The sequence below is a fragment of the Malaclemys terrapin genome, chromosome 8 (genome assembly GCF_027887155.1).
Source record: "Malaclemys terrapin pileata isolate rMalTer1 chromosome 8, rMalTer1.hap1, whole genome shotgun sequence".
Classification (NCBI taxonomy): Eukaryota; Metazoa; Chordata; order Testudines; family Emydidae; genus Malaclemys; species Malaclemys terrapin.
Window position 1 is genome coordinate 52,928,637 of NC_071512.1, and position 16,205 is coordinate 52,944,841.

Genomic DNA, 16,205 nt, shown 5'->3' on the forward strand with positions numbered 1-16,205 from the left:
AGAAGTATTTCATCCCATCTAAAGTGTTCGAATACCTGTATACCCACTCACCTTCGGGGTCACTGATTGGCTCTGTGGCCAACGAGAAAGACGGGCAAACCAGTTCTACTCCCAAAAATAAAGAAGCCAAGAGGCTGGAACTTTTTGAAAGAGAAATGTATTCAATGGCCAGCCATCAGTTCAAGGTAGTAAACCACCAGGTTCTTTTGGGGAGATATAACTTAAACTTTTGGGAGTCCCTCCATAAATTCGAGGATTCCCTGCCCCAGGACTTGGCCCAAGCATTCAGGGCCCTAATTGAGGCAGTGTAACAGGGCGACGACTCACCCCTGCGGCGCCTCCTGTCGGTCGTCCCCTCCCCAAAGAGCCCCTATCCCCACCTCGCCTCAGTCGTAGGCTACTGACAGTCACCAACTAGCCGCCTCTCCCCGGGGCAGACTGCCGTATAAGCCACTCATCACAGGAAAGGAGGGGTTTGGACCTGCTGACTCGGCCTAGCCTTGGTTCTGTCCCGTACAACCCCAGTATCTATTTGGCCTTATAATAGGCTGCAGCCTGAGGGTTTCCAGGCCAGAGCTTCCTAGCTCCCTGGACCTTCCCCCAGCCCTGCTCCAGCTCAGGTACCTTTATCTAGCTCCCTCTACAGCCAGAGAGAGACTGTGTCTGCTCCCGGCTTCACTGGCCTTTATAGAGCCAGCTGGACCCTGATTGGGGCGTGGCCCCCAGCTGAGGCTGCTTCCCCCGATCAGCCCAGCTTTTCTCCTGCTGCAGCCCTCTCCCAGGGCTGGTTTTAACCCCTCTGGGCAGGAGTGGGGTGACCATCCCGCTACAGGCAGGTACAGCAGTGGCTAGATGCTCCCTCCAAATGGCCTGGGACGAGGCTGATTCGGCCAGGGTGGTCGCATCGGCAGTGGTCATGAGGCACAGTTCCTGGCTTCAGACCACGGGCCTGTCCCAGGAGATGCAGTCCTCAATGCAGGACCTCCTGTTTGATGGGAATGGACTCTTTGCAGAACAAATGGATGTGAGGCTGCATGGACTGAAAGACACTCGGACAACCCTCTACTTGCTGGGTCTTCATACACCGCAGTCGGCGAGGAAGCAGTTCCAGCTGCCCCCGCCTCCAAGGTCTTGGCAGCCTCGTCAGGGATCTGCAAGGAGAAGGGTCAGAGACATGAGTTTTTGTCGTCACTGCCCTTCCTCTTCCTGTCACCTGCGCAGCCCAGCCTGGCGAAACATCATGGGGAGCCAGAAGTGCTCATTTTGAGGGTGCGTTCAAGAGCAACGCCCCAGTCCTCTTCCTGGATCTGCCTCATTCTTTCCTTAACCACCTATGTCCCTACTGTTCAGCCTGGTTGCAGGTGACTTGGGACTGCTGAGTGCTTGAAATTATATCTCTGGGCTACACCCTACAATTCTTAGCTGCCCCTTTCCCACCCCTCCCTTCCCTGTCCCTCTTCAGGGACCCTTCTCATGAGCAACTCCTCGTTCAAGAGGTTGAGAAACTCCTGCAGATGGGGACAGTGAAAGATGTCCCTCGGGAAATGAGAGGAAAAAGGTTCTACTCCCATTATTTCCTAATCCTGAAAGCAAAAGGGGGCCTAAGACCCATTCTGGACCTGCGGCACTTCAACAAGTCTCTCAAGAAGGTGAAGTTTTGCATGGTCTCCCTAGCCTCCATCATCCCCTCCTGAATCCAGGAGACCGGTACGTTGCCCTTGACTTGAAGAATGCTTATTTTCATATCTCTTATCTTCTAAGGGTACAGATGATTCCTCTGCTTTATGGTGGGCTGGCACCATTTCCAATTCACAGCACTGCCATTTCATCTCTCCTCGGCCCTATAAGTGTTCACAAAATGCATGGCACCAGTGGTCCCTTACCTGAGGCGTCAAGGTCTATCTGTATCTCGACGATTGGCTCATCAAGGGCAGATCTCGGGAACAGATGCAAAGGAGCCTCGATCTGGTACATTCCATCTGCCATGACCTGGGCCTCCTGATAGGCAAAAAGAAATCAACCCTAAGACCTGTGCAACGGATAGAGTTCACAGGGGCAGTCCCCAACTCTATGCGAGCCAGAGCTTTCCTTCCAGACACCCATTTCCAAGCCATGTTGGATTTAATTTCTCATGTAAAGGACCCACCCGCTCACCGCCGCTTGCACCTGCCTGCGGTTGTTAGGCCACATGGCAGCGTGTACGTACGTGGTCCATCATGCCCAGCTCCATCTCCAGCCATTGCAAGCATGGTTGGCATTGGTCTACATCCCCAACAGACACGATCTAGACCAGTGGTCACCAACTGGTCAATCGTGATCGAGTGGTCGATCCTAGAGGATCTCCCAGTTGATCGCGATCTCCAGCGGGGCTGCTACTAAGACAGGCTCCCTGCCTGCCACGGCCCCACGCCGCTTCCAGAAGTGGCCAGTGCAGCCCCAGGGTCGTGGAGGGCAGGAGTCTCCCTTCCCGCGCTGCTCTTGCCTGCAAGCACTGCCCCCACAGCTTCCACTGCGGTGCTCGCAGAGAGGGGCAATGCGTGGAACCACGTGCTGCCGCCCCCCTACCTGCCCCCACACACACACGCATAACCATGAACTCCAAACCCACTTTCAGGAATACTGCTTGTGAGTTACATAGAATGGAATCGACATGAGCAAGCACTCAAAGAAAAAATGGTTATCTACTTTTCTTCGAGATGTGTTGCTCTTGTCCATTCCATTACCTGACCTCCTGCCCCTCTGTTTGAGTGGTTGGCAAGAAGGAACTGAGAGGGCGTAGGGCCAGTGGTGCCTAATATACCGACGCATGAGCTCGGCACTCCAGAGGGCACCAATGCCGAGCCTATGGATACCGCTAAGGCAAAAATCTCTGACGACTGCGCACATACACCTTGAATGGAATGGACATGAGCAACACATCTCAAAGAACAACAGTTACAAAAAGTCGGTAACTATTTTTTCTACCGTGCTCAATGGAGGATGAGTGCTGAAATGACAGCAGCTAAAATGGGTCTTAATAGTTGTGTTATTACAAATATTTTGTGATAAATCAGTAGTTTCCAAACAAGTCAATATTTTAATTCTTGCCCCTTGATGGCAAATATATCATTAAAAAGAAAAGGTATTTCTGTACCCAAAGTCAGTGCAGTATTAAATAAAAAGTCTTGGTAAAGTAGAGGAAATAAGGGGGGAGGGATAGCTCAGTGGTTTGAGCATTGGCCTGCTAAACCCAGGGTTGCGAGTTCAGTCCTTGAGGGGGCCACCTAGGGGTCTGGGGCAAAATCAGTACTTGGTCCTGCTAGTGAAAGGCAGGGGGCTGGACTCGATGACCTTTCAAGGTCCCTTCCAGTTCTAGGAGATAGGATATCTCCATTAATTATTATTATTAGAAGTATTACCTTGTTTGATGCCTGGATCATTAAGGACTGATCAAGACCTCTGTGCACTACTTTCTTGATTCATATTGTGTTCCTGGGCATGTATTCTTAATCTAACTAGAAATAGCATCAGTGAAAAGGCAGCTCTTTTTGGCTGGGCTAGGTCCTGGGCAGTTGCTGCCCTAGGGAAATTTATGGGATGATGAGGTAAACATACATGCATTTTTAACAACAAGACAGCATAAAATATTTTGTTTCATTAATCTGTTCTCTCTCTTTCTCTGTAGGTAGCATCTTGGACAAAATACTGGGCAGCACTGTGTGGAACCCAGCTTTTTTACTATGCTGCAAAGTCTCTGAAGGCTACAGAGAGAAAACATGTATGTATTATAGTGCATCTCCCGACACTGCCAGCCAAAATTTAAAAGTAAATGCACTTTCCTGATACACACACCAACAGAATAATCCAGGACCTGCAAGTGAGCACTATCCTGTCCTTCAGTCAGTCTGTGTCATCTCAATGGATACAACTTAATAGAAGTAGGCACTGTAATAGGCTATACAGGGAACATCTACTTTGCATGTGTCATTTGGGCTCAATGAAATTGTGTATTAAACACATTAGAGAAGACCTGGAAAGAAAGCAATGCTAATGGTCGTCTTGCGTTGTCACCTATAGACCATACCTTCCTACAATATCTGATTAGAACAGGGGTGGGCAAACTTTTTGGGCCGAGGGCCACATCTGGGTGGGGAAATTGTATGCAGGGCTGGGGCAGGGGGTTGGGGTGTGGGAGGGGGTGTGGTGTGCAGGAAGGGGCTTAGGGCAAGGGATTGAGGCAGAGGAGGAGTGCATGAGGGGGTTGAGGGCAGGGGATTGGGGTGCAGGAGGGTGCGGGGTGCAGCAAGGGGCTCGGGGCAGGGGGGTTGGGGTGCAGGAGGGGTGCAAGGTGCAGGCAGGGGGCTTAGGGCAGGGAGTTGGGGGGTGAGGTACAGGAGGGGTTCGGGCTCTGGCCTGGCGCCACTTACCTCAAGCGGCTCCGGGGTGGCAGCAGTGTGCACCGGAGCCAGGGCAGGCTGCCTGCCCTGTCCCCGGCCCCGTGCCGCTCCCGGAAGCAGTGCAGCCCCTGGAGGAGGGGGGGTGGAGGGCCTGCGTGTGCTGCCCTTGCTGCGCTTCCAGGTACCTCCCCGGAAGCTCCCATTGGCCTCAGTTCCCCATTCCCGGCCAATGGGAGCTGCGGGGGGCAGTGCCTGGAGGCAAGGGCAATGCATGGAGCCCTCTGCCCCCCTGCCCGGGGGCCGCAGGGACATGGTGCCAATGGCACCGCGGGCCGGATCCAAAGCCCTGAGGGGCCAGATCCAAAGCCCTGAGGGGCCATAGTTTGCCCACCCCTGGATTAGAATATATCACTGCCCCCTCCCAACATTGAAGCAAACAATGGCAAATATAAATATTTATTTAAATGAGTAAAGAACTGGAGAGTGTGTTAAACTCCAGTTTTTGTGGATTACTCTTCCTGCCTATTCTGTCTAATCCAGTAATTCCTGAATTGTGGTCTGTGGACCACCAGTGGCTGCAGAGCACTTCTTGGTGGTATATAGAGAGCTGGCTTGTCACGTGATGCTGGCTCTCCTATCTTGTTTCCAGCTGCTAAATCACATTGAAAAAAGCTAAAATTACATTAAATACTTCCTTATTACTACTTTTTTATGTAAGTAATTACTGTACTTGCTCCAGGAATGTTATGCTATAGCCAGTGGAAGGGGAGAAGGGTGGTCTGTGTAGTCATGAAAGGGGGAGTGGATGTATCTATCAAGAGATGGAAGAAAGTTGGGAACCCCTGACGTTGTCTATGTAGAGCCTATACTGTGACTATCACTTCTAGGCAGTAGCTCTATCTAGTGTTTCAAGTCTTCATTAGCCATGTGAATTTTGTCAGATGTCACTGTACATGAGGTCATTACCTTTGCATAAAGCTGTATAATTTTAGAAAATGAGAAGTTGTGCTCCGGAATCCTGGAAAGGGGACTAGCTTGTTTGTGTGTGGTACAAAATGTTCTTTTCCTATTTCTTACATGCAGAGGGCAAAGGTAAGATCTTGGATCTCTGAGAGTTCTGTTCTACTTTCTGTAAAAAAAATCCACTAAAAATTGTCTTTGTCATTTATATAACAAGCTGTGTGTTTTCCAAATTTATTTACACTAGTTAATTTCACTGGGAAACCCAATATTTATAATATCTAAAGTAGCTTAATAATAGTAGCTTAGTACACTAAAAAGGTTTGCACGCCTTAATTATTTTTTCTCCCCACTTAAATTGGCATTCAGTTTGCTTAGCTGAGAGCAATGGTCCTGCTTAATCTAATCTGTCAATTGTTACTGCCTAGTTTGAAACTAGTGAAGTGCACTTTTGGACAGATTTATATGTGATATTAACAAAAAACGTACATAGTCAAATCTGCCTCACTAAGAGTAGAAATAGCAGGAAAGAATGGAAAGAAACAAGATTGTACAAATGATTATATTTAAAAAAAAAATTAAGAAAATAATTTGTTGCTGGCATTATATTGTCAAGGGTGTATTGCTTGTCTTTCTGGAGGCACTGAGAATTTAAAAAGCCTCCTTTCTGCCAGTATGTCATGTTCTTCTTCGAGTGATTGCTCCTGTGTATTCCACAGTAGGTGTGCGTGCTCGCCACGTGCACTGGTGCCGGAAGTTTTTCCCTTAGCAGTACCCATACTGGGGGAGCACTGCGGCGACCCCTGGAGTGGCACCCGTATATCGTGTTATAAGGGGAGCCATGAGCTACCCCCACCCTCAGTTCCTTCTTGCCGCCAGCGAAGGTAGTCGGAACTTTTGTGCTCCAGCTCTGCTGCAGCCCTTCTTCTCGACCTTAGTGGTACCGTTGTAGATCGTTCTTCAGTTGTTAGAGTGGGCTCGGGGCATGCCCCGTGCCCCAGGCTTCAAATCGTGCGACTCCGGTCGCCGTTCTGTGCCCAGGAGCGACCCTCACGCTGAGTGACTTCGCTGCCTGTGAGAGACTCACATCAGCGAACGTTGCAAGATCTGCAGGTCGTTCAAGCCAAGAACCAAGAAGAGGAGAGACTTCAGACTTAGAGCTCTCCTGATGGAGTCGGCGCTGACCCCGACACCGGTACGCAGATCAGACTCGGCTCCTTCGACCAGTAGGCGCCGCTCTCCGTCCAAAAAGCAAGGGAAGGGCCCAGCCTCACAACGACGCCGAGATAAGGACAAGAGGGAGGCTGGTCCCGCGCTGGGCAGCCCTCGATCCCGCCCCCCCCGGGCTCAAAGGCTCCAACTCATGTGGACTGGAGCAGCCCGGTACCGTTGGCCCAGGCATCCCCACCGGTGCAGATGCCGTCAACGCCGGAGGCAGTGCAGGCTGCGAAGGACATTATGTCCCTGCCCGTCCTGAGCTCGCAATCGGGCACGGGCCCTAGGTCGCGAGGCAAACCCCCTTTGGGTGCCCACCAGACCTCTCTGAGCAGCTGCAGTTCCCGCTCCGAAGATAGTTCCCTGCACCGCTCGGCGCGCAGCGGCCACTGTTCTGACAGCTCCCGGCCACCCTCGATGCCAGCCAGACCGTCCAGGTTGCCATCGCGAAGGGAGACGCAGGGACCCTGTACGCCGCCTGCCAGTGAGCATAGGCACTGAGAGAGGCACCGGGAATGCTCACCTGCTAGACATGGGTACCGGAGCTGTTCTTGACGGGACAGACATCGGTGCGCCCATTCCAGCTCCTGCTCATCTAGATGTCACGCCAGAGGCTCCCCTCGGGGTACCTTGGTGTCAGGGCACCGGGCTTCGCGTCACCATCACGTGTACCGAAGCAGTTCGTTGTGTGGGTACTGTTCATCGTCGTCGAGATCCCGGTCCCGAGGGAGACGACGTCACAGACAACACTCCTACCGCTCCCGCGGCACTGAGCGTTCTTCAGCGACCTCGGCACCCCTCTACCCGGCCTCAGCGCGCGCCGTTCTGTCGGGATCCTGTGGCAAGGACAGTGGTGCCAGTGGGCACGGTGGCCATCGGTGCCAGCCCAAATGGAGACCTGTTCAGTCACTGGAGCATCCCAGGCTCCATCGGCCTCCTCCGGCCGCCTGTGGGACAAGTCGGTGGGTCAGGAATCAGCGGACCTGTGCCAGGACTCTGACCTCGGTCTCGACGCCCCGGCACCGACCGAGGCACCCGGCTCCGTGCGGGATCTCTCTCCGGCACCGGACGACATCACAGTGGCACCTCCGCCATTGGTCCCGCAGGAGGACTTCAAGGCGCACCAGGACCTGCTAAAGCAGGTGGCTTCCAACCTCCAGCTGCAGGGCGAGGAGATGGAGGGTCCGCCTGATTCCCTCTTTAAAGTCCTGCGCCAGGCCGCATGGCCCTGCCTCTGCACCAGGGTATTGCTAACATCTCTAACTCCCTGTGGCAAATTCCCGCCTCCTTGGCCCCAATCTCGAAAAAGGCCGAGAGGAAATACTTTGTGCCGGCCAAGGACCATGAATACTTGTATTCCCACCCGGCACCCAACTCGCTCATTGTGGAATCGGTAAACCACAGAGAGCGTCCAGGCCAGCCCGTGCCCACCTCCAAAAACACGCCAGGAGACTGGACTCTTTTGGCAGAAAATTTTATTCGTTGGCTAGTTTCCAGCTTCGTGTAGCCAACCACCAGGCCTTACTGAGCAGGTACAACTTCAACCTGTGGGAGTCCCTGCCTAAATTTGAGCCCCTCCTCCCGGACTGGGACAGGAAGGACTTCAAGGCTCTGATAGAAGGGGGTTGGTGGCCCTGCAAGCAGCGTCCGATGCTGCTGATCCGGAGGCCCGCTTGATGGCGTCCGCAATCACCATGTGCAGGGCGTCGTGGCTCCTGTTGTCCGGGCTGTCGACGATCGCCCAATCTCTGATGCAGGACCTCCCGTTCGATGGCGAGGCACTCTTTGCGGACCAGACGGACATCAGGCTGCATGGGATGAAAGATTCCCGCAGCACCTTGCAGACCTTGGACCTCTACATCCCTCCGGCTAAGGACAAGGCCAAATCGCTTCCGGCGGTTCAACCTGCGAGAACCAGATATGAGCCCCCGTACAAAAGACCCAGAGACCAGAAGCGTCAGTCTCAACGGCAGTCCTTCTTTGTCCCGCAGCCTGGACCCTCTAAGGGCAGGAGGCAGGGAAAGAAGCCGTTTTTGACTATTTGCAGGGGGGCACCGGGCCTGTTGCCAGGGAGACCCCCCCCGATTAATAAAGTTTGTGTTCTGCAACCGATTGTCTGCCTTCCTCAGGGCGTGGTCCCGCATAACTTCTGACTAATGGGTCCTCAGTACCATTTCCAAGGGCTACATGTTGCAACCTCACCCCCACCAAATCACCCGCCCTCCATGATGGCCCCAGGGGACCCGGACCATGTCCGCCTCCTACGTCAGGAGGTGGATGGGCTGCTTCACCTAGGGGCGGTGGAAAGGGTACCGGTTCAATTCCAGGGCAAAGGGTTCTACTCCTGATACTTCCTGATCCCGAAGGCGAAAGGGGGTCTCAGGCCTATTCTGGACCTGCGCGACCTGAACAGGTTCCTAACCCATTCTAAGTTCCGCATGGTGTCCCTGGCCTCTCTTTATCCCCTCCCTGGACCCCGTCCATATTTTCGAGGGGCACAGACGCTTCCTCCGATTCATGGTTGGGATGGACCACTACCAATTTGCGGTCCTCCCCTTCGGCCTATCCATGGCTCCCAGGGTTTTCACGAAATGTATGTCCGTGGTGGCAGCCTACCTCAGGCGGGAGGACGTACAAATCTTCCCTTACCTGGACGACTGGCTCCTCAAGGGGGGAATCTCATTTCGAAGTGGAGTCCCACGTGGAGCTGCTCCTGTCAACATGCGCCGATCTAGGCCTGGTCATGAATGAGATCAAATCAACATTAGTGCCTGTTCAGCGCATAGAGTTCATTGGGGCCCTGCTGGACTCCTCCAGGGCCACAGCCTCTCTCCCCTTGGATAGGTTTGAGACCCTAAGGGATCTCATCGCCTCGGTCACGGCCTTCCCGGTGACCATGGCGAGGGCGTGTCTTTGGATTCTGGGACTCATGACGGCGTGCACTTACATGGTCCTCCATGCCAGGCTCCGTATGAGGCCCCTCCAGATATGGCTGGCCTCCCAGTTCTCCCAAGCTCGGGACGGTCTAGACAAGGTTCTCACCGTCCCGTCCCCGATGCTGGCTTCCCTCCTATGGTGCTCCTGCCTGAGCAATATGCTGGAAGGGGTTCCCTTCAGGGAGACCAACCCCTCCATAGACCAGATGTCTGATGCTTCGGACCTCGGCTGGGGAGCCCACACGGGGGATGTGCAAACCCAGAGAACATGGTCGGCCCTGGACTTGCCCCTTCACATAAACGTCAAGGAGCTCAGGGTGGTACGGTTGGCGGGCGTGGCTTTCCTCACACACCTCCGCAGCAAGGTCGTCAGAGTCCTCACAGACAACACCGCTGCCGCCATGTGCTATATCAACAGGCAAGGTGGGACTTGCTCCCTAACCCTCTGCTGAGATGCCCTGAACCTTTGGGAGTTCTGTATAGCCCACGATATCTCCCTGAGTGCGGCTCACTTCCCAGGCGTCTGTAATACACAAGCGGACCGCCTCAGCAGGGTCTTCTCCCCCAGTACGAGTGGTCGCTCCACTCGGAGGTCGCTCACCGGCTCTTCCAAGAGTGGGGAGCTCCCCAGATCGACCTGTTTGCAACCCGTCAGAACCAGCGTTGCCCCCGGTGGGGGAAGGCGCGATCTGCGACACGTTCCTCCTGAGCTGGTCGGGCCAGCTCCTATATGCCTTTCCCACCATTCCCCCTCATCACCAAGGTCTTTCAGAAGGTGAAGGCAGACAAGGCGGAAGTCATTCTCATAGCCCCGGCATGGGCCCGCCAGCATTGGTACGGGCCTCTCCTACGCCTCTTAGCAGCCCCTCTGAGGGCGCTACCACTCCGCCCGGACCGCCTCTCCCAGGATGGGAGGCACCTCCTCTATCCCAATCTGGCCGCACTTCACCTGACAGCATGGCTGCTCTGTGGCTGAATGAGGAGGAGAATAGGTGTTCGGAGTAGGTAAGGCGAGTCCTCCTGGAAAGCAGGAAACCGTCCACGCGTCGGACGTACGTGGCTAAATGGTCCAGGTTCACCAGGTGGGCGAGTGAGCGGGGAGTGTCCCCCTCCGCTGCACCTCTCCAGTTTATTCTGGACTACTTCTTATCCCTTAGGGCCCAGGGACTGGCACCTGCCTCGGTCAGGGTGCACCTGGCAGCCATATCAGCCTTTCACCCGCTGGTGCAAGGCCACTCGGTCTTCTCCCACTCGATGACCTCCTGTTTCCTGTAGGGCCTTGACCATTCGTTCCCGTACGCTACACCCCCCGTGCCACAATGGGACCTCAAACTGGTCTTGTCCCGTCTGGTCTCCCCCCTTTGAACCCCTGGCCACATGTTCCTGGTTGCACCTCTCGTGGAAGGTGGCCTTCCTTGTGGCGATCATGTCAGCCTGCCATGTCTCAGAGATCAGGGCCTTGACCTCAGAACCCCCCTATACTGTTTTTCATAGGGATAAAGTCCAGCTCTGCCCACACCCGGCATTCCTCCCGAAGGTGGTCTCCGCCTTCCATATGGAGCAGAGCATCTTCCTTCCCATGCTCTGTCCCAAGCCCCACTCCTCTAACGAGGAACGCCGCCTCCACACACTCGATGTGCGTAGGGCATTAGCTTTTTATCTGGATCGGACTAATACGTTCCGGAAATCCTCTCAACTCTTTATTGCCTCGGCCGAGCGGGCAAAGGGGCAGCCTATCTCCACCCAGCGGTTTTCCTGCTGGATCACCTCGTGCATACGCACGTGCTATGATCTGGCGGGGATTCCCCCGCCACCGATCGTCAGGGCACACTCTACGAGGGCTCAGGCCTCATCAGCTGCCTATGTCGCCCATGTCCCCATCCAGGACATTTGTAGGGCGGCCACTTGGGCCTCAGTTCACACATTTACTTCACATTACGTGATCATCTCCCAGTCTAGGGATGACGCTGGGTTCGGCAGGGTAGGACTTCGTCCCGAACCTTCGTGAACGCCTACCCACCTCCAGCAGATATTGCTTGGAATCATCTACTGTGGAACACACAGGAGCAATCACTCAAAGAAGAAAGGACATAACTGACGTTCTTTGAGATGTGTTGCTCCTGTCTATTCCACACCCCGCCCTCCTTCCCCTCTGTCGAAGTTGTCCGGCAAGAAGGAACCGAGGGTGGGGGGAGCCCGTGGCTCCCCTTATAGCACGATATACAGGCGCCACTCCAGGGGTCGCCGCGGCGCTCCCCCAGTACGGGTACTGCTAAGGGAAAAACTTCCGGCACCAGTGCACGTGGCGAGCACGCACACCTACTGTGGAATAGACAGGATCAACACATCTCGAAGAATGCCAGTTACTGAACAGGTAACTGTCCTTTTTGTGCTCCTGTTGCTGACTTGATGCCTTTAGGTTTTATTCCAAATAATGTATTTTTCCAAGAACAGAATCATCATTCTATAAATCTCTCTTTCCTGGTGTTTTCTCCATTTCAAAATATCAAATAATAACTCAGGAAGGGGGAAATAGTACTTCCCTTGTACACTAATATGGGTGAGAAAGGGTTTTACTATAACACCTGTAACATGCATATACTTCTCAACAAGTAATTTTAAAACAGATTTAATAAAAATGTTGTTGAAAAAAAATCTGAGTAGCTCTTGGCAGTGGGAAACCTAGGGGAGTTACATAGCTAGCTATTGTATTCTGTTTCTAAATAAAAAGTTTCACTTCTATTTATAAATGGCTTGTTGATTAACAATTTATTGCAGAGTAAAAATACAATAATGAATATCACTCTATAAGGGGAGCCATCTTTTATCTTAAGTCTTATTGAGGATAAGTAGTATACATTAAATGGACATATAATAATACTTCTCCAAAGGTAAGTACATAATTCCCAGATCAGAATCTTTAAACTGAAGATAAAACTGAAAATGTATTGGTAACTTTAAAGGAAGGAAAATCTATTAATTTCACTTTTAATGGAGATATATCAACACTTTGGCATTTAATCTCTACTTCTGATGACCTTATTAGTTCAATGCCTTCTGATGCTCCCATGTGGTGGTGCAGCTATGCACCTCCTATATTGCAGGGTTATTGTGAAATAGAATAGTGTAGCTCTCAGCCTGCCCCTTAAATCCTAATTATCTGATTGTGGGCTGTCAGGGAGCCTGTTACAGCTCATACTTGTTTAGTTATTATTCAGGAATGAAGTTTAACTATCTGAGGGTAAATTGGAGATGGTCTGCAGCTGTGTTAATTTCATTTGTGTTTAGAAGGTAACTGATGCATGAATTGGTATATCTTCTGTTGCACAGGTTGGGTGGTGCATGTGATAACAGTTGCATAATAAAAACATATCCAGGAAATGAGTTTGTGAAAAGTCCTTTTCACAAGACAAACACCAACTTATTGTCTTGTAGATATTAATATATAAAATACAAACATCAGTTGTTCAAACTTAGTCAAAGCTACCACATAATGTTTCCTCATATCTGCTAGTTTAAGATGAGATCCATAGTCTGTATTAGGAGGATAGGGGAGGTCTGAGAGGTGAGAGGTAATAGGCGACTGAGGGGAACAAAACAGGTTACTTTTTATAGTAGAGAGATCACTTGAAACTATGAGGTGATAAGTTTATTTATAGTTGGAAGGGGCTGGACATGAACTGGTCATGAGAGAGGGGTCTTTTTTTAAGGCATATACATGTCTGATATGAAAAATATAAATAGTAATATGGTACTTAGCTCTTTGCATGTTAAAAGTGCTTTACATCAGTATGAACAACGAGGAATCTGGTGGCACCTTAAAGACTAACACATTTATTTGGGCATAAGCTTTCATGGGTTAAAAAAAACCCACTTCTTCAGGTGCACCTGTACCCCACCCCCCAACTCCCTGCCCTGAGCCCCCTCATGCATCCTTCCTGCACCCCAACCCCATGCCCTGAGCCCCTCCCTGCACACGGCACCTCCTCCCACACCCCGCACTCCTTCCCGCACCCCAACCCCCTGCCCTGGCCCTGCATACAATTTCCCCACCCAGATGTGGCCCTCGTCCCAAAAAGTTTGTCCACCCCGGTATACACACTGACACAAACCCATGTGCTGTATCTCTGACATTATCTATTTTTCTACTTTGGGGTTTTTTGCTTTTCTGCCTTTTTTCTCTTTCTCAGCTCTCAGCTTCCTTCCAGCCTTAGCCCTCCTTAGCTCAGTTTCCCCCAAGTGGCTCACTGTCAAAGAGCCTCCAAAGATCAATTTCAAGCAGGGCTAATTTTTCCAACCAGGAGGGGAAAATCCCTGAGGCCCTAGGAGGAGGCAAATATTTGTTTTGAGCAACTTAAGCAGTGGCCCAGGAGGGCTTATCTGTGTCTGGCCCAGGAGGGCTTATTTGTGTCTGACCCAGAGCTGGTAAAAGAGTATGGTTGCACAAACCCTGCCTATCGGATATGCAAAGTATACGCAGCAAGATAAAAGGAGTTGCCACCAGAGTCCTTGTTGTTTGTATCACATTGTAAGGAGACTGAAGAATGCTGGGATGCTAAACTGTTGATGATGACTTTGGATTTAGGATGTTATTTTTAGTCTAGTACCTGCTATTGCATTTGTTAATTTAAATTATGGACAGAGGTTAGAGGGCTAAAGTGCAGTTTATTTCTTGCACAGACCCCAGATAGTTTTGCAGAGATACAAAATATCTTAATATAGGACAAACATTGGGATAACTAATGTGAATTTTGGAATGGAAATATTTTTAATCTATCTATTAATTAAATTGCCTATTAGAGTTTACAGCAGAAATTCCCTATCTCCTTTTACTCCTGATAAACTCAGAATAATCACCCGTGGTAATTATTTGTGCTAATGCTCCCTTTTTATTGGATATGTAATGGTTAAGTCACATTATTTACAAACATTTGGAACATGCATTTGGTACTTCATTCTGTATATCTGCTATAAAGTATTATAGTAAAAAAATAGATATTTTAAATAGAAATCTTTTTTTAAACTAGTTTTAATAACTTGGAAAACTTTGAGACTATTGTCACTTTATCATTTCCAAAGGTCAGTTGCTAATACCTAAAGCAGAGTTCAGAATCCGCTTGTTGAAAGAGAGAAGTTTGAAAAGATTTCTAAAACAACTGTTTCTGTTTGGGACGCAAAGTCCAAATTCTAACTGCTGTGGTAGACTTGAGTCGTTTCTACAAGCTGCTTCTAAATCAAGGGCATTGCATCATTACTCTGTGTAATTTAAACAACATGCAAATTTCCAGTCGCATTTCATATTGTGCATCTGTCAAAATTAATCTGAAACACATTGTGTGATTAAAAAAAGGTTTGCTTTACTCACGGATGGTTTTTAAAATGGCATACATTCAGAAAAGAAGATGGTATAATTATTATATTATGAAAGATGTGTAAAGGCTTGTTTAAAGGCTTCCTATCAAATTCCAGAAATGAGTGTTCTGGACACACACAATCCAAGTTTTGGTCACAAGCCTTTAGAGTAATAGTTAGGAAAGCATCATCTTTGCCAAAAAGCCCCCTTGACCCAGAAGGAGGATAGCAACATTGCCAATGGGTGGGAGTGGGGAAAGAAGTGGCATAATCCTGGCAGTACTCACCCAAAAAAGTATTTATTTGTGGGTTTGTATATCACATGTACAATGATGGAGTATGGTGGTATAAATATTTTATTGGTATGAGTTTGGATTGTTCTTGCTATTTACAAATGGCAGTGCTACAAGTGAGTTATATAGGTCCTAATGAGTCTTCATACCACTTTGCACTATTTTGTATTTTATTCATGCCACGTTTTTCCAAAAAAAAATCTAATTTTAGAAATGTTACTTTTAATTTTATAGGGACTAATTTTCATATCTCAGCCTCGATAAACCAGATTTTGTTAGTATCTTGAGACCAGTTGTACAGAAGAGGGAGAGGAAAAACAGTATTAATACAGTTGTAAAACTTCTAAAAATGATCTTAAAGTATACCCCATATTATCAAACTATTCCATAGCTTGTCACAAGAATAGTAAAATATGTGATATGTTGATATTCTTGTGATAAGCATTTATCATGCATTTTTGACCATTTTTGTTGTCATTTACCTCACCCAGTACTTGTTTGCTATTTCAACCCTTTGCAAATAACTGTCTTTAAAAAAAAAAAAAATTAGCTATATGGCAAATGTTTTTCTTCACATATATCACACCACCCAACAACCCATCCAAAAAGTAGAACTTCCACAAAATTGCCTCCCACCCCAAATAACTCCAGCCTGAGGCCCAGGATAGGTATGATTTAGTCCTGGACCAGTAACAGCTTTTCTAGACATAAAAATATCAAAAATTTTACCTGATATCTCATGACTCCAAAAGGATATAGATGCAGGAGTTTTATCCTTATGAAAAAGACGGGTTTCAATCTTACCAAGCATTTGTTTCTAGGTCTGGCGGTTACATTGTTTAATTTTTAGGTATAAAAAGGATATTTTCAGTAATTTTTAAAGATTTTTATGGTTCATTTGGAGACCTAGACAGTTGAAATGAGATTAGCTAAGGCCCTGGCTTTGCAGAGAGAGAGAGGGGTGTGAAAGTCTCAATACAACTTTTAACTGAAATATTTGTAAAATAGTATTTTCTCTAATATACATAGCATAAACAGAATATGAAATGATGTGGTATAGTATAAAGGTTTAT

General features: G+C 49.5%; 1 protein-coding gene across 4 annotated transcripts in view; it reads left to right on the top strand.

Annotated features, from left to right (window-relative positions):
* Positions 1 to 16,205, top strand: part of RALGPS2 (Ral GEF with PH domain and SH3 binding motif 2) — a 287,833-nt gene that overhangs the window by 257,643 nt on the left and 13,985 nt on the right. For all 4 annotated transcript variants that reach the window (XM_054038029.1, XM_054038031.1, XM_054038032.1 and 1 more), the window contains one exon: positions 3,665 to 3,757. In XM_054038029.1, coding sequence (XP_053894004.1) covers positions 3,665 to 3,757 — 93 coding nt within the window. The remainder of the gene's footprint in view (positions 1 to 3,664; positions 3,758 to 16,205) is intronic.